General features: G+C 47.5%; 1 protein-coding gene across 1 annotated transcript in view; it reads left to right on the top strand.

Annotated features, from left to right (window-relative positions):
- The window catches only part of LOC130391754 (neuroendocrine convertase 1-like), a 93618-nt gene extending 72031 nt beyond the window's left edge, over positions 1 to 21587 (top strand). Inside the window, exons 7-15 of the mRNA XM_056602012.1 lie at positions 2622 to 2659; positions 4071 to 4150; positions 4553 to 4641; positions 7094 to 7266; positions 7762 to 7977; positions 10198 to 10301; positions 19077 to 19190; positions 19642 to 19647; positions 21434 to 21587. Coding sequence (XP_056457987.1) covers positions 2622 to 2659; positions 4071 to 4150; positions 4553 to 4641; positions 7094 to 7266; positions 7762 to 7977; positions 10198 to 10301; positions 19077 to 19190; positions 19642 to 19647; positions 21434 to 21587 — 974 coding nt within the window. The remainder of the gene's footprint in view (positions 1 to 2621; positions 2660 to 4070; positions 4151 to 4552; positions 4642 to 7093; positions 7267 to 7761; positions 7978 to 10197; positions 10302 to 19076; positions 19191 to 19641; positions 19648 to 21433) is intronic.
- Positions 21588 to 22248: the final 661 nt, after the last annotated feature.

The raw sequence follows: 22248 nt of genomic DNA on the forward strand, positions 1-22248 counted from the left end.
CCCCTCTCCTCTCTCCCTTCACCCCCCCGCTCCCACCCTCCCCTATCCTATCCCCCCTCTCCCCTCAACCTACTCCGTCTCCCCTCTCCCCCCCTCTCCCCCCTCTCCTCTTTTCCCATCTCCTCTCTCCTCTCTCCTCTCCTCTCCTCTCCTCTCCCCTCTCCTCTCTCCCCTCTCCTCTCCACTCTCCCCTCCCCTCTGTCCTCTCTTATCTCCCCTCCCCCCTCTCCGCTTCCCCCCTCTCCGCTTCCCCTCTCTCCTCTGTTCCTCCCCTGCTCCCCTCTCCCCTCCCTCCTCACCCCACTCCCTTTGCTCCTCTCCCCTCTCTCCCCTCTCTCCTCGCCTCTCTCCTCGCCTCTCTCCGCTCTACCCTCTACTCTACCCTCTCCCCTCTCCCCTCTCCTCCCCTGTCCCCCCTTACCCCTCTCTCCTCTTCCCTCGCCCCTCTCACCTCTCCCCTCTCCCCTCTCCCCTCTCCCCTCTCCCCTCTCCTCAACCCCCTACCACCTCTCCCCTCTCCCTCGCCCCTCTCCCCTCTCCTCCCCCCTCCCCTTTCCCCCTCGGCCCCCCTCTACTCCCCTCCCCTCGCCCATCTCCCCTCGGCCCTCTCCCCCACCGAGGGAGGCGGTGGTGTGCGGGGGCCGGGCTCCACCAGGGCAGCTAGGCTCTTCATTAGGTTGGCAGAGGGCCGCGCCGTCAGCCACGCCTATTAGTGCCGCTGATTAGCGTCTCACCACGTCCCATCATCGTTACTGTTGTCCTGCATGCACACAAGCCCTCCCTGCGGGACGCCAGCCCAGTCCGCAAGGAGGGGGGGGGGGGGGGGGTACAGTCTTCACACTCCTCTTCATGCTACCCATCCGTGGTGCCCTCTGTGTGACGCCGAAGCTGCGTGTTTCCCGATGCTAATTCAAAATACGCCATGGCCGGGTGTCAATGGTCCAATCGGGACGTCTTTTGTGGGCTAGCATTCACTGTTGTTGTTGTTGTTGTTGTTGTTGTTGTTGTTGTTGTTGTTGTTGTTGTTCAGGCAATGACCTCGTGCACCTTCAAGCACATAACATTGTGATGTGCACAAATACACACGCAAAGTATATATGTATATGCATATATATATATATAAAACGATGAATTGAGATTGAATTGAATACATACAGATTATGAATACACATAGAAAATATATATCTAGATATCCATACACACATACAATTCATAATCTGCATGCATTAAATTCAACCTCAAATCACCTCTATTGTCATTAACACAATGTGCGGGCCCGTATGTCAATGAAAGGATGTATGAACGTATCACAAGTACATCTTGAAAAATAAACCAGTGTTTTTTGGGGGTTTATTTTGGACATTGTGGTAATTAGTAGTGCTGTGGTTGCCCTAGGCCTGGGTTCTAGCAGATTGCAGGTTGCAAGGTTGCAGAGAGGTCTAGAAAGCAAAGTGGTGTCTGAGAGGTGGGAGGCAGCCTGTGTTTTGAGATCTCTGATGCGTTAAAGGTTGAGGTTGAGAGAAGACAGGTCAGAGGGGTCAAAACCCAGAGCCATGGGTCCAGGAGGAAGACCTTGAACCGGGAGAGAGCACGAGTAGTTTTATTTTTTTCTTTGCCTCCTTGCTGTAAAATACGGCTGTGGGTCCTGACTACAGAAAGACAGCGAGGAGCCCAGAGAGCGAGAGTGGAGAGTCTGTGTAGAGGGCAGGGTTGGTGTGACCTAGTGTGTGTGACTGTGTGGGTGTGTGTGTGTATGTGTGTGTGTGCGTTTGTGTGTGAGTGTGTGTGTGTGTGTGTGTGTGTGTGTGTGTGTGCGTTTGTGTGTGTGTGTGTGTGTGTGTGTGTGTGTGTGTGTGTGTGTGTGTGCGCGTTTGTGTGTGTGTGTGTGTGTGGGTGTGTGTGCATTTGTGTTTGTGTGTGTGTGTGTGTGTTTGTGTTGCAGTATGTGTAGCAACAGGGTGCTGCCGGTCTGCGGGAGGGCGATATGTGTGTGTGATGCAGCTTCTTCAGGCAGCCGGGTCTACGGCTCGGCAACAGCCAGGCCTCGCTTGCAGAGAGAAAAAAACCAACTGCGCGTTACCATGACAACCCAGAGGCTCTGCCTGTGTGCGGGACAAAGGCTGGTCGGGGCTAGCGCGTCTGTGTGTGTGTGTGTGTGTGTGTGTGTGTGTGTGTGTGTGTGTGTGTGTGTGAGTGATGTGCGCCATAGCAGGTGGGGCCCTCCTGGGGCCCTCATTGGTTTTTATCTGGCTAAGACCACAGGAGCCCGGGTGCAGGGGAGAAAGGTGTGTGTGTGTGTGTGTGTGTGTGTGTGTGTGTGTGTGTGTGTGTGTGTGTGTGTGTGTGTGTGTGTGTGTGTGTGTGTGTGTGTGTGTGTGTGTGTGTGTGTGTGTGTGTGTGTTTGAAAAGGGGGCACTGGAAGGGCAGTTGATGCAGGCAGACTGGTACAAAACTACACATAATCATATTAGAATCGAAATATCGTAGCTAATGGTGTATTGTGTGTTGAATATCTTCACGATTCAACCTCATGCCGTGATTTGCTAATTGGTGAACAATTTTGAAATGTGCTTAGATTAGTATATAAACACATAAAATATCTATCTTTTGTCTCTAACCAGGTGTGGACTACACTAACGAGGATCTGAAAAGAAACTTTGTGAGTAAACTGAACCCTTAAATTAAACAATTATGAAAATAATGTATATTTATCTATTGGCCTACATATCCTACTGCATGTTAATGCTGTCAGCCGTTTCTTTAAAGCGGTTATCTCGAAGATTTCCATGTAAATATATTAAGTCATAGTCTATTGCCGAATGATGTTACACAGTAGTGATTGAGCATAATGGCCCACTGATGAAAGCCCTTGCATTTGCAGTATTATGAATGTCGGTGGCGACACTTTTTGTATCTCTAGGGAAAATGACCTCTGATTGCAAAAGGTGTTGCCAAGGAGAACAAAACAAAAAATCGTACGGAACCCTTTAGAAGTTAATTTCGTCTTTTGATCTTTTAATCAAAAGCAAGTTTGACCAAAACAGTATCTATAATGTAAATCTGTGTCTGAAAGCTAAAAACTTTCGAATATAAGAAAAAGGTAATGTCCCCCAAAGGGCAAATTGTGGTACAGCACAGAACATATAGACCGATTAAAAGAACATCAGATAAACAAGAACAACCATAGTCTCGGATCATCTATAGCAGCCATCATAAATAACATCAGAGTCCAGGCAGGCATTTTAGGTGCACATCAATAACTGTACACCCATAATGCTTATAAACAAGTATACTGTACCTCCCCTATGTAGTCCTTGTATCCCACATCCACGCCCACATACAAGGGGAAAACTCCTTCATATCATGAAAGGTTTTAATCTCATCGGGATCATGTTGGACACATGCACATTTAGCTTTACACAGAAGAACAGAAGTGTTTACATGGAGCCCGGCTTTGGAATGGCAGGACGCCACTGTCGTGTCATATTTAATCCAATAGGCGGAGGGAAGCAGGCCAACGTGTCGCATGTCAGAGCACGCTGCGTGGCGCAGCTTAAGTTGACTTCCCCAGGAGGGAGGATGAGAGAGGGGGAGGGAGGGGGGGGAAGGAGACGGGGAGATTCATTCGATTACGTAATGCTACTTCTTTGCTCTTAACATCTACAAAGGCCCCCCCTGTAAAACCCACTTTATTGTTACAAGATGTTACCATTATTATAGGAGATTATATATACAGTGACTATACAGAGACTGGATTATGAGTCTACATGATATCTATATACATATGTATATATATATGGTCTAGTCGGTTTCACAAGGTCATAATTCAACTTTATTTAAACCCTTGTTGCCAAGAAGCATTATCATTTGTTGTGTGAGTGTTGTGTATTCCTTCTGGTTATTGCATGTTATTGAGCGTGGTTTTAATTTTCTATGTGTTTGCTTGTCTGTGTGTGTGTGTGTGTGTGTGTGTGTGTGTGTGTGTGTGTGTGTGTGTGTGTGTGTGTGTGTGTGTGTGTGTGTGTGTGTGTGTGTGTGTGTGTGTGTTTGCGTGTGGATGTGTGGTTCAGGAAGCCCTTGCCAGTGTTGACCTGCAGAGTTCACATGGTCTCTCCAATGACCCCATGCCCATCAGGGATGAGGAGAACGGGTAATGGCTGGTTTTCCTCTGTTTTATCTCTCAATGCGCCTGTTGCAAACAGCCAATAAAATAACATTATCAGGGCTTGCGGTCTCCACGGTATTCATTGTGTGTTTCCTAAGCCGGCTTTGTGTGGGGTAAACACCGCTTTATTATAATCATTACCTATGCACGCATGACCCCTTTAATTACCTTGTATTATACCTTGAACTGTACTTTCCACAGCGCGCAACAATGGCTGTGAAATGACGAAGCCTATTATGTAACATCACTGTGTTCATTTAGCCACCGTCATCTCAACACTCAGCACTCTAATGGCTTGTACGGTTTAGTTATTTCTGTGTTAATAACTATATCTCTTTGGCTTTAGGTGTTTGGCTAACAGCTTTTGTTTACTCTGCTGCCTCACAGTCATGGCACCCGCTGCGCGGGTGAGATAGCCATGGAGGCCAACAACTCCTACTGCGGGGTGGGCATCGCGTTCAATGCCAGAATAGGAGGTGAGTGAAAAGCGACTAGGGCTCGCACATCGCGGCTTCACATCTCAATGACAGCCACCATTTTGAATGTTAGTTATTGCTTTTTGGTAGTAATGATTGTTTGATCATTGTTCAGTAATTGATCGTGATATTATTTTTCATTATGGGGAGACATCAATTTCATTATTGTTGTGTTTGAAACTGCCATGGCATTTCTCATGTGAGACGTGGCAAAATATAGTTTTAAATAGACTAGGCTCCTTTATATGAACGATGATTTGGGCTTTTACAGTAATATGACTCTGGAGTCCTCTCGATTAGTATCGCCCAAGAAAAAACCCATGATGCATTCGGCACTGTTTATACTTGGGCTGCCACACAAGATCTAATGATTGAAATATGACCCTCATATATTGTTTACGAAGTACTATTTTAGACAGAGCTTGAGCTTGAATTTCCAATCGATCTGTTATTTGCCCGCAATCCTCTATTAAATGGTGATTTGTCAGAAAAGCACGGTAGAGACAGGAATGTGGTGCGGTGTATGTTGATCGAACGGCATTTGTGTGAACCCTCAAATTAGTTTACCTTATTTATTCAAAAAGGTGTGTGAAGGTGCGTTCGGTCAATGTCGATATCCACAAGCACTTCTTCTGTTCCCCCGAAAACATAGATATTAGGCACTGTAGGCTCAAATCTGTCAATCTTTAAAAGCTTTAAATGAATTCCTTTGGTAAACGCACGTTGTGTTATTTGTGTCCCCAAAGCAGTCATACGCAGGCTTCTTTAATTTATCAAGATGTTTTTACACCGGGAAACGTCTTATCAAAATGCACATATTTGATTTCCTTGTTAATAATTCAAAGAAGTGTGAATTAAACAGCGCAAAAATCTATTAAATAAACAGAAACAATAAATAAATTGTGACTGTCCTCCAGTAGTGTGGTTGGGTTCGGTGTTAACCAGTGGCAAACGTGTATGTTTGAGTGTGATCGTAAACCACGCTGTCTCCTCATGTTGAATTTGATTAATTGTATAATAATGTACGAGCAGTTTGTTTGAGTTCAGAACAAGCATGGCTGAACGCTTTGGAATAAGCATGTAAGCAAGGCTTAGGGGGAATAAAAGCAAAGACGAGAAGCTGACGTCTATGTCGCCTTCCTATATTAATCTGATGGATTTTCTGCATAATCATTTGTTTTTTTTTGACACACTGTCACTGAACACTATTGCATCCTATTTAGCTCGGTGGAAGCTTTGTAGTTATTAACGAAGATCATATTAGAAATCTTCATGTCGATATGTTTGTGTATTTTAGCCAAATAGAGCAGATTTAAATTCCCATGTTTAGTGGGAGCACCAGTATGAGCTTCTTTTGTGACTGACTGTTTCAAGCCTGTGATGAAACAGATTTTTAATGTTGTCATTAAAACCACTACAAACCGCACTTCAATGTGGCTCATCCCATTAGTCGGCCCAAACACCTCCCATCGCGTCGGCCTGAACACCAGTGTTCCCCGGGAACAACGCAATTAGAGGGAAATCATTGTCAACGAAAGATAGACGATTAATAAAGCCCACGCAACCTTAGGCATCTTTTGACCCATGTGCCCCGACCTGTGAACTTTAACCTTTCACCTTGCTTCGTTTATCAGAGGTTGTTGAGCACATTGAGCAGAATTGACAGTAAGGTCTAAAGAAATGTTGTCATCAGTTGAGGCTGGATATACTTGGATATTATTTATTTACTAGCATTGTTTTTCACCATAGCTACTTGGTTAACCATCTCTAATATTTATGAATAATTGTTAGTGTCCTCGTCGCCCACTAACAATTATGGAATAATAAGCGATGACTCCTAGATGTGTTTATCCTTTCTCAATGGATTCATAATTCAAAGTGCATTCATTAGCATAAAGTAGCCTGTGTTTCATTGGCTAAGGGGTGTTTGACATTTTCAAATTGAAATATTATTAGATTTCATATATTTGACAATAAAGTGATCAATAATGTGGACAATGTCTTGATAAAATGTATGCATAAATTATGAGTGATATGTGATGGCTGTTATAGACTACATATTGATTACTATATTGCAGCCTTAGAGTCCCCTGGAACATATAAATATAGATATAGATGGTATATCATGTACCCACCTAAAGCCCAACGTATAGAGATTGATATTGGTTTGCCTCAGTTTATCTAACCCGCTGAATCCTAACATCTGTATCTCTGGCCTTTGTGTGATTTCTTTGTTAAACAACAATACTTTTTGTGTTGTTGTTAGGCCTAAATACCTTCTCATATAGGACGGCATGTTATTGTGCTTTAAGTCCATTTCTAGTTAACAGTTTTCTGTTTTAGCCCTGGACGGCTCACTGAGGTCTCCTAAAGGAAAAGCGCTTCATAAATCAAACAACTTATTGTTGTTGTTGTTTATTGTTGTTGTTGTGCATTTCCTCCCCGCTGCCAGGGATCCGCCTGCTGGGCGGCCCCGTCACCGACGCCATGGAGGCCGTGGCCCTCACCTTCAGCCCCAACCTCATCCACGTCTACGTGTGCTCCTGGGGGCCCCCCGACAACGGCTCTGAGCTGGGGGGCCCCGGCCGCCTCGCCCGTCGGGCCCTCCAGTGGGGAGCGCACAAGGCGAGCTCTCTTCTACTGTGGCCCCCGCACTGGGACCCAGGGGTCTGGGGTTTACACAGGCTCCACGTCTCAGTCACGCTTAGCCAGGCAGGATGTGGGTTTGGAAAAAAAACAACCAAACAACAAAAAGATAAATAAAATAGCATGGAATCGGAGGATGATTTCCCCCCAGAGAGCAGGCGTAGCACAGATGGAGCAATCTGTTTCAGCTCTTTTTGATAGTGTTTGCAAAACACTGAAGCCGCAGCACATGCTTCCACGCTTCCAACAAAACCCAGTTCCCCAAATAAGACATTAACGTTTATCCCTCTCCTGCATTAACCACAGCTGTAAACAGAGCTGCTTTCCCTGAGTTCTTCCATTTTTTGGACCATCCCCATTCTCGGCTCTGCCCTCATTTGTCAAAGAAGTTCCCCATCTTGTGATTTGTAAATACTGCCTGTTTTTGAGCCGTTTTCTGTTGTTGTTGTTGTTGTTTGTTTTCTCCACTTACAGGGCCGACACGGGCGGGGCAGTGTCTTTGTGTGGGCGTCGGGGAACGGCGGGATCCACCGCGACCACTGTGGAGCCGATGGCTACGTCAACTCTGTGTACAGCATCGCTGTGGGAGCTGTCACTCACACCGGGGAGCCCGCCTTCTATGGAGAACCCTGCCCCGCCATCATGGCGGTCACGCCCACTGGAGCCAACCCGGACGGATCTCTGCCGCTGGTCCGTGTGTGAACCAAGTGTGTGTGTGTGTGTGTGTGTGTGTGTGTGTATGTGTGTGTGTGTGTGTGTGTGTGTGTGTGTGTGTGTGTGTGTGTGTGTGTGTGTGTGTGTGTGTGTGTGTGTGTGTGTGTGTGTGTGTGTGTTTGTGTGGTGGCGTGTGTGTGTGTGTGTAGTGGTGGGTGTGTGCTGGATGTAGCCTATAATAAAACACATCAGGTAGGATACATGGTTGTGTTAGTGACGTATATTGTGTGAGACAAGAGATCTAGCGTTTTCCCACAAAACTCGGTCTTACTATACTGTTTACAACAAACTGCGACTTTCCTGACTTCAGAATTTGCTGTTAAATCAAACCTCATTGTCAACATCATGTTACTATTGAAACGTGATCCAATATTTTTTGTCTTTCACTTTTGGTTACCGTTCATCGATCTTTCCAAAATAAGGTTCAAGCAGAACTAAAGGGACAACGGCGCCGATCAGACAGAGCGCATTGAGGCAGCCTTGGGCATCTTGTTGTAATTGTTTTACCAATGAGAGTGACGCGTTTTCGTGTTCTCCCCACTTTTTCGACCGTGTCGGGCTGATGGGAGCCGACTGACCAATCCGACTGCCTTATCTGGCAACGACCGGCCGTCCGATTGGTGTGTCACGGGCTTAACACGTCGGTGGTGTGCCGGTCCAGTCTACTTTCTAGTAATGTACGCACCTCGGTCCCCTTTTACTCGACTAGTGGCTTCACGTGTAAGTGACACTTATCTTTGACTCCATCTTCCCGTCGTGTTAAATGTGCGATCGGGTGTGTGCGCACGTGTTTGTGTTTGCGCGCGAGTGTGTCAGCGCTGCTCTTTACCACCTGTGAGCTGTGAGAAGACCAGTGTGATATTTATAGTGGCCCGCCGATTGACCTAGACTACCGCCGGGCAAACAGACAGGAGACACACGCATGCACGCACACTCCCCACACACACACACACACACACACACAGACACACACTGTCATGCACACACACACACACACACACACACACACACACACACACACACACACACACACGCATCAGAGCAGGTGTTAATTGGAGGTGAAGCGAGGCTGAAGCGACTGGGAAAGGGAGAGGAGGAGGAGTAGAGGAGGAAGAAGAAGAAGAGGTGTTGATGGCGAAGGTGTGACAGTGAAAGCCGGGAGGCAACAGTGTGCCAATTTCAGGGGCCACAGAAGCAGCGGAATAGCGGCCATTTTTATCAGTGTGATATCGACTTCCCACACCTTCCCCTGTGTCTCCGCCGCACCTCGCCACCTCGCCACCTCGCCGCCACATGACCAGGAACACGGATCACAGGAACACCAAGAGTAACACTATGTGTTTGGGTGTGTGTGTGTGTGTGTGTGTGTGTGTGTGTGGGTGTGTGTGTGTGTGTGTGTGTGTGTCCGTTGTCTCTGGCCAATCTGTATTTGCCTGTATATAGGACTTTTCTTAATTTATAACACTGTTATATATATATATATATATATATATATATTTATTTATTTATTTATATATGATATATGTATTAATTTATATATAGAACTGTAAAACAGTACTGTATAACGGTGATGTGTGTTTTTCTGCCACCATATGTCTTAATTTTATTAAATAGCCTTAAAGAAACTCGTTTCTGTTATGAACTGTCCCACCAGTCTGGGGCTGGTCTTTGCCTTGATTTTCCCTAAAGTGGTTTTGTGTTTCAGAATGAAAACCTACCCTCACTAAACCCTCACTAAACACTATTATCGCACCAGAGAGAGTTGCCCTAATGCAATTTAGCAGTTCTGCTACACACGTTCACTCTTAATTCACAATTAAGAGGAATTGTATGTGTGTGTGTGTGTGTGAGTGTGTGCGTGTGCGTGTGCGTGTGCGTGCGCGTGTGCGTGTGAGTATTCAATGTCAGCTAAATGAAATGCCTGTCACTGAGTTAGCATGTGTGTACCTTCCTCTGGACTAATAGGTCCACAGGAACCATTAGCTCCCAGCATGCTGCAGGGCTAAAATGTACACGTGTACCTGTGTGTGTGTGTGTGTGTCTGTGTGTGTGTGTGTGTGTGTGTGTGTGTGTGTGTGTGTGTGTGTGTGTGTGTGTGTGTGTGTATGTGTATGTGTGTGTGTGTGTGTGTGTGTGTGTGTGTGTGTGTTTGTCTGTGTGTGAGTGTGTGCGTGTGTGTATGTGTGTGTTCCACAGGTGACCGTGTCGAACCTGGAGGATGGCTGTCAGACCCGGTTTCCAGGGACGTCCAGTGCAGCACCCTATGCTGCTGGTATACTGGCTCTAGTCTTGGAGGCCAAGTGAGTCTATCTTTAATGTCGGTCCAGAAAAACGGTTTGAACCTATGAATAGCTATCTATAGCTTCACAGGGAATATATAATTATATAATTGATGTATATTATATATGCATAAATATATATGTCTTATTATTTCCTCATGCTTCTTTTATATTTTTATATTTTTTGTGTGCCTTTTGTTTTGTCGAAGTGCATTGATTTATTTTACTGTCCGCAGAGATATTGTTTGATCTAATCTTCTCTTATCCGATCATCGAACACTTCCTGCGTTGTGTCTTCGCTCCTTTCATTTTTTCCCATCAATCCTTCATCTATTCTCCTTTTCTTTCATTTACCCCCTCCTAACTAGCTTTTGAGAATTGTGCCTGCACCCTCTCTGCCATTGCTTGTCTCAGGCCTGTGTCCCACTCTCGCAGGTACATTTATTCTACAGGGTAAAATAACGACGGATTAGTGCTCAGTCGCGGTTCTGTCCTAATATGTAGTTGTCACTATCTGTCTGTCTATCCGTATCTGTTAGCCTGACACGCTATCTACAGACTTGTCAGTCCCGCGGTTAATCATTCATCCTCCCTGACGCCGCTCTGTCGTCCCACTGTTTGCTCGATTTCTCGCCGCGTATCTGTCCGTCCATCTCGGCGCTCCACTTCATTTTTGTCACTCCGCTTTTCCCCTCTGGCGTCGAGAATACGAATCTCGTCAACGTTTGTCTCACCGTCGCCGGCCTTTTTTCTAAGTAGCTCACTTTTATGATCCGCTTCCCACGACCTTCCCCCTGTCCGGCATATTTTTGGTCTTCTTCCTCTTACCAGTGTGGGTCTGTCCCCAGCCCTACTCGGGGAGTTAAGGATGTGTGGCTGCCTGGAGACGAGGGTTCTCCATATGTACCTGATGGTGGATGGGGCTGTGGCTGTGGGTGGGGCTTTGGAGGTTTTCTGTACGGTGAAGTGGTAAGGGAGCTGCTCTGGGTCAGCCGGTTGCAGACACAGCGGTGGTGCTCCAAAACGATCTGCTAATTAGCTCTGAGTAATCAGGGGCCTGTGTTTTCAGGGAGAACCACCTCCCAGCATCTATATCTCTCTGTTTGTATCACTCTGTCTCTCTCTCGCTATTTCTGTCTGTCTGTCTCTCGCTCTCTCTTTTTTTATCTCGCCCTCTCTCTGTTTCTCTCTGTATCTCTCACGCACATACCATCACCTGAAAACTTATTTTTCTATAATTTTTAAGTACCCATGTCAGGTATTGTACCCGTAATGTGCGAGACGAGAGATCTAGCACTGCGTTTTCCAACAAAACTAAATCTTATGATCCTTTCTGCAACAAACTGTGATTTTCTTGAGTTGAAGAATTTACTGCAAACCATGGTAAAATTGAAACAGGATCCAATATTTTTTGTCTCTAACCTCTGGTTACCGTTCATCGTTTTCTCCAGAACACGGTTCCATTGGGGACAGCGGAACTAAAGGGACAAAGGCGCCGATCAGACAGAGCGTGTTTATGCACCCTGGGGCAGCTTGTTGTAATTGTTTTCAATGAGAGTGAAGCGTTTACATTGCTGCTTTTGCGTTGTTGAGCTCCTCACGTTTTTTTCCTCTCTATGCGCATTCGCGTTATGGCCTTGAGTTGAAGAAACCTCAACCTTCAACTTCACATCTCTGGCTCTCATCTACACTAAATCTTCTCTTCTTCATGGACGAAATTCCCCTTTCTTTTTTTCTTTTTCTTTTCCGGGGTTTGGCTCTGCGCGGTGTGGCCGACGGCGTAGTGTCAGCTGCCTCGGCGGGGGGTCGAGGACTGATCAGGCAGGGATCCCAGTGGGGAAGCGTGGAAGTGTTAGACCGGAATCCACTCACTGTAATTGGCCCTAACTCAAACGCTGGCTGGTAACCGCCGGCACAAAGACCTGCCAGGGAGACATCTCACACACACTAATGTACCTCGCATGAGGCTGCAGACACGGCTGACCTCTGTTTGACAAATTACGCGCGGACTAATAGCGGAGACGACGACACGTAAAATACACAGAAACACAAGGGCACCCGCCAGGATGCATGCAGCCGCCGCGTCTCCGGCGCTACAGTACTTGTTTAGCATCCCCCCCCCCCCCCCCCCCAACCCCGACTCCCGAACACAACCCCCCCCCCCACACACACACACACACACACACACACACACAGACACACACACATACACACACATGCATGCACATTATTTTGTCCCAATTAATCTTCGAGCACAGGAGCCACAGAGTGGTTGAGACCGCCCCATACTGCCCTGTAATCTTGGCTTAATGTGCTGTACTCTAAGCCTAAGTGAGCCCATTTGGAGTCACTGCGAGCAGACTCAGAGTCCCCCTATGTTATCTGCAAGTGTCACTAATGGCTTTATCAATTAGGCCCCGGCCGATAACTACCTGTGCCTGTGATCTCCACTTAAACCCACACTGCGGGTGCAGCACTGATTTGGGAATGCAATGTCTGCGCGCTCACCTGTTACAGTTATTAGGTCTACCTTTGTGCATTCATCTCTGCTTTGTGTAGCCATATTTTACTGTTATGCCATGCGTTATTAACTATTGCTTGTATGCCTTTATATATACTGGATATAAGTATATATATGTGTATATATATATGTTATGTTTGTTAATATATGTATGTGTCAGTGAATATATTTATATATTTGTATACATATATACTGTATACATAGATTAGTGTGTATATTTGTGTGTGTTTATGCTTTGTGCATATATGTGTCTATCAGATAATCGTATTATGGGTTTTCTTTATTGGCAATTCAATAGCGCTTGTAAATGATTCAGGCTTTTAGATTTCTCCTACAGGACCTGATCTCTATCTTCTTTCATCAGCCAATCTTTATTTTCCCTCTTTTGTTTCCCGAGTGCATAACTCTCTCTGGCTCTCTCCTGAGCAGGACATTTTGTCCTTGCACAACCTCTTCTCCTCTGGCCGTCCCTGCTCTCCCTCCTTTCTCCTCCACGCTTGCTCTGTTGCTCTGTGGCTCTCTCACTCTCTGCCTTCCTCCCCCCTGCCTCTCTCTCTCTCTCTCTGCCTCCCCCCTGCCTCCCTCCCTCTGCTCCCCTCCTCTCTGCCCATGCTGAGTGTGAGTGATAAATTATTGGTGGGCATGCTCCAGGGGCCCAGGGCTGCTCATTCCAGCACACAGAGGACTAGCATTGATCCAGTCCGTGGTTCAACTTAATTGGAAACCCAGTTAAACTGGCCACAGACGCACCCCGACACACACACATGCGCACGCACATGCGGACACATCCACATGCATGCATAGAAAACACACCCGCACAATCACACACACACAAACCCGCACATACATCCACACGCTCACACACACACACTCACATGCACATGCATGCACACACTGATACACATGTCTACACACACACATGCGTGCCCACACAAACGCACACACACACACACACACATACACACACACACGCATGCACATGCACACACACGCACACACACACACACACACACACTCATACTCGTACATGCATCGATGCATACATACATACATTCACATGCATACACATGTGCGACCACATAGACATTTGCACACAGCATGCGCAATTTCTCTCGGCATATAAAAAACACACATAAACACCCAGACAAGTCAATATACCTGCGGCATGCTTATGCACAGAGGAATAGCACACGTGTGCCCACATGTGCTGCAACAAGAAGCTTCACATACAGGGGGGATGGGACTGACTGGGACTCATACAAAAAGACCCAACGGACAGCATCACCTCGAACACATTTTATATAATATGACATAGACACACAATAAACAGTAGACATCGGCATGTCGATGGGAGTTGCAAGAGAATGGAGGGAGAAACACACTGACCGATACACACACACACACACACACACACACAAACACAAACACACACACACACACGCACACACACACACTAACCCCCACCCAGACACAGACACACAATCAACTTAACGGCACACTTACACACACACACACACACACACAAATGCCCATGCACACACACACACACACGCTCTCACACACACACACACCCACACACACACACACACACATACACGTTAAAGGCATTAGCCGTGCATTCTAAACAGCCGTAAAGAGGAGTAACAGTCCACAGTGGAGCAATATGGAGGGCCAGGGTAATCGATGGGCCAGAGACTCTGACTATCATACAGCTAATAGGTTACATCAGACACGCGGCGGCAGCCCAGTCAATGAGCCCTGATCCTATTAACTGGGGATTTGTAAACAGTTGTGTGTTCACTCTGACGGACTGCCTGGCTGCCACCGGGACACCGCGCCGTTTGTTGTGAGACGCTGTGAGTGCGAGGGGATGCAGGGAGAGGGAGGAGAGAGAGGAGATTGATGGTTGACAGAGGGGATGGGGGATGTTGGTGGGGGAGGAGGAGGAGGGAGAGGTGAGGGTGAGAGGTGTCGGTGGGGGGAGGAGGAGGGAGAGATGAGGGGGTGGGGGGGTCGGAGGGGGGAGAAGGGTTAGGGGTGATGCTGGGGGTTGGAGGGAGAAATAAGGGTGAGGAATGTTGGTAGGGAAGGAGGGAGAGATGAGGGTGAGGGAAATTGGTGGGGGAAGGGAGAGATGAGGGTGAGGGGGTGTTGGTGGGGGGAGGAGGGGGAGATGAGGCCTCCGGTTGAGGGGGTGTTGGTGGGGGGAGGAGGGAGAGATGAGGCTGTGGGTGAGGGGGTGTTGGTGGGGGGGAGGGAGGGAGAGATGAGGGTGTGGGTGAGGGGGGGGGGGTTGGGGAGCAGGGAGAGATATGGGTGAGGGAAATTGATGGAGGTGAGGAGGGAGCGATGAGGGTGAGGGATTGTGGTGGGGGGAGGAGGGAGAGATGAGGGTGAGGGATGTTGGTGGGGGGAGGAGGGAGAGATGAGGGTGAGGGATGTTGGTGGGGGGAGGAGGGAGAGATGAGGGTGAGGGATGTTGGTGGGGGGAGGTTGAGTGGGGTAGGGATGAAGAGAGGGAGGGAGAGAGTATGTGGATGTGTTGTGCCGCTCCCGTTCTTGGCCATGTTGTCACCCTCTGAGAGCCATGTTGTTATTTCCCTTCAGAGAGCAGAGCACAACAACATACAGGAACCAGCAGCCCCAACGTGCTGCTGGTGGATTTTCTAGGTTCGTTTTTTTCCCTGCTTTTTCCTCACGTCTTTCTTGTTTTTGATTCATTTTTTTGTTTGTTTGCTTTTTTGACAAAAGAAAAACAAAATACTTCATGGGAATCTTTATTTTCTATTTTGCATACTACTATCACTTATACTGGGGAATTCAAGAGACCCCCCCCATCCCCCTCCCATACGAACACACACAAACAGAAACACACACACACCTCGCCTTAGTTCATTCCGAGTCCATTCCGGTGATGGTGTCTAATAATGGTATTCGCACAACCCCGGCGTGGTGGTGGCGTTGCGGCTCTGGGTGGTTTTATTTATTTACTGTGGAAGGCCCAAACGTGTTCACGTGACGGTCCCTCTAGGCTCCGCTAAGACGGGAACGGCAAAATCCCGCTTCCCGCCCTGCTCGCTGTTTTCGGCTCATTTTTTATACCGAGCAAAACGACTTTTCCCAGACTAAACAGATCTGCAGTGGGCTTGCTTCGAAGCCGAGAAGCCCCTTTCTCCGCACCAGAATTCAATAATTTATTCCCGTGTCGGGTGTTTTTGTGTATGTGTGTGTTTGTGTGTAAGGTGGGGGGGGGGCTGTACAGAGCCTCTGATAGGCCGTTCCTTTTTCCGTCTTTCTCCGTTTCTTTTGTATTCAGTTAGGATACAAAGGAGGCCCTTCTGAGTCATTTGTCCCAGAGAGAGCAGCTCCGAGCGCCACGCAAGCTCTGAGTTAGCAAAGCAAATTTAATTTTGTTTGCTTTATGCAAGCCGTCCGATTCTGGAGATCGAGGGAGCAAGGGGCGGGTGGCGGGGCAGGGGGGCTGTTGGGGGGATTGGTTTTTTAATGGGTTCAAACAGAGAGGTGATGATGTGATGATGGTGGCACCATGGTAGTAATAGTGGTCGTAGTAGAAGTAGTAGGAGGAGGAGGAGTAGCAGTAGCATAGCATTGCTAGCAGTGCTAGCAGTGGTAGTGATATTAGCAGTGGTAGTAATAGTAGTATTGGACGTAGTAGTGGTTTAAAGCAACTTTGAGTCCTAGAAGCGCTATATAAAATCTCATTTATTATTATTATTATTATTATAAGTACTAGTAGTGGTATTAGTACTCCTCTAGTATTAGTGGTAGTATTAGTAATATAAGTAGTAGTTGCAGTAGTAGTGGTCATAATAGTGTGTTGGCTTGGCGACAATGAATTGGCCGTCGACAATCACAATGCTACATATAGAGGTATCTATTCAGGTACTCTCACACACACACAGACACACACACACAGACACACACAGACACTCACACAAACACGCGTCAATGCAAGTACACACAGATATCATTTGAAAAAGAAAGCACGAGGCAGCAATAGTTCAAAGTACAAAAAGCGTTCCTTCGCACATCCCCACCCCCCCCCCCCCCCAATACTACCCCAGTTCCTTTGAAATCAAAGCACAATATAATAATTGTTTGTGGTGTTCTGCCTTCCTGCGAGAAATCTAAGTGGTATTGTTTTTATCGCGTTGGAGGCCCCGCTTCTCAACCTGCTTCCTTCCTTGATGAAAGCTCCTAGCATTGCTTTTGTTTTTGCATTTCTCACCTTCTCAAACAAGCAAATGGGAATTATTGTCCGTCTATGCCTGATACCTTGCGAGAGTTACCGTACCTCGAGTCTGAAGAAAGAATTGCCGGGGAAGGTACTAAAATATGTTGTGTTAGGCGGAATTGATTGATGCCTGTCGTGGAGTTTGCGAACAGTCCACTCACGGCCGTTCCATGCAGTCAGTGTTTTGCCGTAACGTTTCCTTGGACAGGTCACGTGCGCTTTCTGTTTGCACGCAAAAAAATATGTCTGAGGAACGTGACACACTACAAAAGGCAGCATGAACCCTACTCACTTCACACACACTGACCGTTATCCTGTTATACTCCAGTCAGTCTGCAATGGTGCCCTATGTCTCAGGAGTTTGCTATAAATACAAGATGTGCTTTGAAACCAAAACCTTTTACGGATTAATTTATAAAATGGGAACATCAAACTGAAACATCCTCTGCAAATACGTGCCGTGGTTTTAGAGTTGAGAGCCTTGCAAGATGGTACTCTGCAAGTTCAGATGATACAAGTGCTTGTTTAAGTATCAAGTCAAGACAGCACTGAAGACCGAGTGTTTTCTATAATGGCACCGGAGTGGTTATCCTCACTGTATTGCGCACCAGTCAGTCACCTTTGTTATAGCGCTTTGAAGGGTAAAACGCCTGCATGGACAGTAGTTATGGCAGACAGGGAAAGCATCTTCAGCCAGAGAGAGAGAGAGAGAGACCGAGAGAAGGGGAGAGACAGAGAAAAAGGATTCTCAGATCGGATGGCCAAGACATTTTTCCTTTCATAAACCCCATTCATGTCATTTTCTTAGTGAGCAATAATGAGTGGATAAAGGAGAGAAACCCAATTTCCTTTATGCTTTTTATATCCCGAGAAAGCTGCCGTTGACGACCCTTTGGTCTTTTGTTATAGAAAACAGAGCTAATATCCTTCAGCTCTCCGCGCAGTTTAAAGGTCCTAATTGGATTGCATTAGTATATTGGTTGACATGACACTTGAGTCCGCCCTATTAGAATTCCCCTGCCCGGGATTAAAAAAGAACATTCAGCACTGTGGCGCTTTTGTTGAAGTCTCAAATATGCTTTGTTGGATGGCTCAGTTTTTCCAGCGACACCATTATTAAACTCTGAGATTGCCTTAAACAGATAATTTTCTCCAGACGACCTGCAATTAAAGACATTCAAAAGAATACTGATAGAATGTTAGCGGGACGGTGCGTCGCCCGGTCATATTTATTTGTCAATCTCTCGATAATGTTTTCTGTTTGTGCTTGTACGTAAAGCAAAAATATGAGCCCTAAGTAAAATACTTAAATTTAGTATGTGTATGTTATTTCGACATCAGACGCCAGCGCTGTGTTCAGGTCCCTCTGGACCTGCTCATCCTGAGTATCATACAGAGTTGAAGCCTCTCCTCTGTGGATTGAGTCGGTTTACAGCACAGGCCAGGGAAGGACTGGTTTGATGAGATTCTGTTTTATCTCTCTCTCTCTTACCGTCCTTCACTCTTGCTCCCTCTCTCTCTCTTTCTCACTCTCTTTCTCTCTCTCACAATCTCTCTCCCTCACTCCCTCACTGTTGCTCACTCTCTCCTTCTCACTCTTTTGCTTTATCTCACTCTCTTTCTCTCGATCACACTCTCTTTTTTAATACCTTGCTCCCTCACTATCTCTCTCTCTCTCTCTCTCTCTCTCTCTCTCTCTCTCTCTCTCTCTCTCTCTCTCTCTCTCTCTCTCTCTCTCTCTCACTCTCTCCTTCTCACTCTTTTGCTTTATCTCACTCTCTTTCTCTCGCTCACACTCTTTCTCTCGACCTTGCTTTCTCACTCTCACCTTCTCAATCTCTCTCTCCATCCTTCTTGCACTCTTGATCACACTCTCTTTTTTAATACCTTGCTCCCTCACTATCTCTCTCTCTCTCTCTCTCTCTCTCTCTCTCTCTCTCTCTCTCTCTCTCTCTCTCTCTCTCTCTCTCTCTCTCTCTCTCTCTCTCTCTCTCCCCCCCCCCCCCCCACCTCCCCTAAGTCCTGAGCTGACATGGAGGGACCTCCAACACCTCATCGCCAGGACCGCCAGGATCCCTGATCCCTCGGAGCCAGGGTGGATGATCAATGGAGCCGGCTACCACGTGCACCACAGGTACCTCGCTGCGCCGACACTCCTCCCCCCGCTCCTCCAACCCCCTTCCACCCCTGCGGAGATGGGTGTCATGAATGTTGACACGCCCATTCACACTTGGTTGGTGCCATCGTAGGGCCAGGGGGCCTTGGCCCTCCCTGGGAAGGGAACACATGAGGGATTACATCAAAGCCCACCATGAGGCCGTGTTGGTTTTTAAATGGCACTCGCTTCGACACAAACAGTCATGGCGATAACACTGTAGTGGAAGGGGGAAAAACATAAACATGGTTTTTCAGAATTAACGAAGCAGGGGTGGTGCGTCAGAACCGCCAGCCAGAGACTGGCGTTTTTAATAATGCTTTGGAACCGCTGCATAATGAAATCATTTGTTTTCTTTGGACTTGGTATTTTGGCGGAAGAATAAAGGAACACGTAAAGTGTGTTGTATTGAACTGTCCATGTTCTGCAGGAAAAGGTATGTAGTGAATACAGATTGTTTTTATGCAATCTGTCTTTTCCTCTCTTTGCGAGTTGCAGTGCAACGTAGGCGCGCACTACAACATAGGGCACACCAACACATCTGACGTATAGTGCTCCAGCCAAAGAGGCGGAAGGCTCTTTTATGAAAGACAAGACAAGGGATCTTGTGTCAAAGGAGGAGTGTCATTGTAATCCTTTAATGTTATTATCACACCCCAACATGGCCCCTCAACGTGCCTGAGTGGCCATACCTGGGCTGATTTATTCAGCAAAGGATAGGGGACCAAGGGAGCCTCTCACTCCCTAACTCCCCTGTATTGTCTTCCTTGTCCCTCTTTCCCTTTCTCTCTCTCTCTCTCTCTCTCTCTCTCTCTCTCTCTCTCTCTCTCTCTCTCTGCCTCTCTCTCTGCCTCTCTCTCTCTCTCTCTCTCTCTCTCTCTCTCTCTCTCTCTCTCTCTCTCTCTGTCTCTCTCTCTCTCTCTCTCTCTCTCTCTCTCTCTCTCTCTCTCTCTCTCTCTCTCTCTCTCTCTCTCTCTCTCTGTCTCTCTCTCTCTCTCTCTCTCTCTCTGCCTCTCTCTCTCTCTCTCTCTCTCTCTCTCTCTCTCTCTCTCCCTCTCTCTCTCTCTCTCTCTCTCGCTGTCTACCGCCCCCCTCTTTATGTATGATGTGTGAATTGGTGAGACAGAGAGACGTTTTGAGTGTGCGTCGCTTCCAGACGTCGTATAAACCCTTTTACAACGCTTTTACTACGCCTTTACTATGCCGTGCGGACGATGACATAGCTGTAATCAGTCATAGCATCGTAATCCCTTTTTTCCCTCCCTGCGTGGCTCTCCTTACGGTTCTCTCTCTCTTCATCACTGTATCTCTCTCTCTCACCTATCCGTCCTTCTCTCCTTCTCTGTCTTTCTCTCTCTTGATCTCTCTGTATCTCTGTATTGATTGCTATCTCCCTTTCTGTCAGTCCTTCTCTCTGTCTCTGTATCCCTCTCTCTCTCTCTCTCTCTCTGTATCTCTGATTCTCTCTCTGTATCTCTGATTCTTTCCTTCGCTAATTCTCTCTTGGAAATCAATCACATATTTTACTGAAACTCATAGCCATCACCTTGGTTAATCTGGGAGCATTTTGTCAATATTTTCCCCACATTTTCATCACTGACATCCCCCCCGCCCCCAAGCCTACCAGCTTCATTTTCCTCTCCTCCGCTTTCTTCGGTCTTCCCAGAGTGCACTGCGTTACAAAATAGATTGTAATTACTGTGTTGCGGCAAGAGGAATGGATTAATTAAAATATAATGATGACGATCACATCAGCGGGCGTCTTGTTTGAAATCCATCCATTTACCGGGCGGTGGCAGGGAACTTGTAATGGCCCCCAGATCTACACGGCCCCATGCTAATTATGAAAAATGGCTCCTAGCATGGCGAAGGACGGCCGAGCACTGGCGCCGGGCGCACACGGACAGGGTCACTTAACCTCAATGAGGTTGTTAAGACGCGTTAGCTTAGTGATAGCGTATCATTAGCCGCGATAGCCGCTAATGAGAGGATCCGTGTTCAGGAACGCCGGGAGATAACGCGGGCCGGTAGTCTCTCGGATACGGTCGACGGAGGGGTGGGATGGGGTGGGAATCATGGGGGGGGGGAGGGGAGAAGGCGGTTGAGACAGGGGGTACAAAATATATAAAGGAGCATAACGTTGTTATTTTATGGAGGTGACGTCAACTGAAATCCACGGAGCTCCCTTCTCGACGTCCCCCCCCCCCCCCCCCGCGCCCCAGAGTGTCGGTGGTGGGGAGGTTTACTGCCCCCCGGTCCGGCACAGGGGGGGCCAGCCACGCCTCGTTATGTGGAATAGCTTGTGGTTGGTTTTACTGGCCGCTGCTCCGGGGAGCCTGGATGGAGCGGGCGGTGGTGCCCGGAGTCCAGGAATAGAACCAAATAAAAAAGTAGGGGAGAGGGGCCTGGGATAGGGGGGTGACGGGGGTTAAATTAACAGCTTTTTGGTAGCCATGGAAGAGCTGCCTGCGAGATGCTGGTGCTGGTGAGGTGGTGGGGGTTTGGGGCTGGGGGGGGGGGGGGGGGGGGGGGGCGGGGATCTGGGTGTCATGATTGATGTGTACGCTTGGGGATGGAGGATTTGTGTGGGTGTGCATGTGAGTGAGTGTGGGTGCCTTCCTGTGTTCCTGTGTATGCGTGTGTGTTTACATGCGAGTGTCTGTGTTTGTGGGTGTGCACTAATGTTGGTGTGTGTGTTGTTTGTATGGTCACGTGTGTATTGAGTGTGTTCACATGTATGTGTGAGTGTGCGTGTGTGTCTGGCAGTGAGTGTGTGTTTGCATGCATGTGTGCAAGTGTGATTGTTTCAGTGTGTGGTCACATGCGTGTGTGTGTTCGTGTGAATGTCTGTGTGAGTCATAGTGTTTGAGTGTGTGTGAGTTTGTGTTCACATGCGTGTGTGTGTGTGTGTGTGTGTGTGTGTGTGTGAATGTCTGTGTGAGTCTTAGTGTTTGAGTGTGTGTGTGTGTGAGTGTGTGTTCACATGCGTGTGTGTGAGTGTGGGGTGCGAGAGAAAGGGTACATTGGGGAGTGGTTC

Source organism: Gadus chalcogrammus, chromosome 11 (genome assembly GCF_026213295.1).
Source record: "Gadus chalcogrammus isolate NIFS_2021 chromosome 11, NIFS_Gcha_1.0, whole genome shotgun sequence".
NCBI classification, from domain to species: domain Eukaryota; kingdom Metazoa; phylum Chordata; class Actinopteri; order Gadiformes; family Gadidae; genus Gadus; species Gadus chalcogrammus.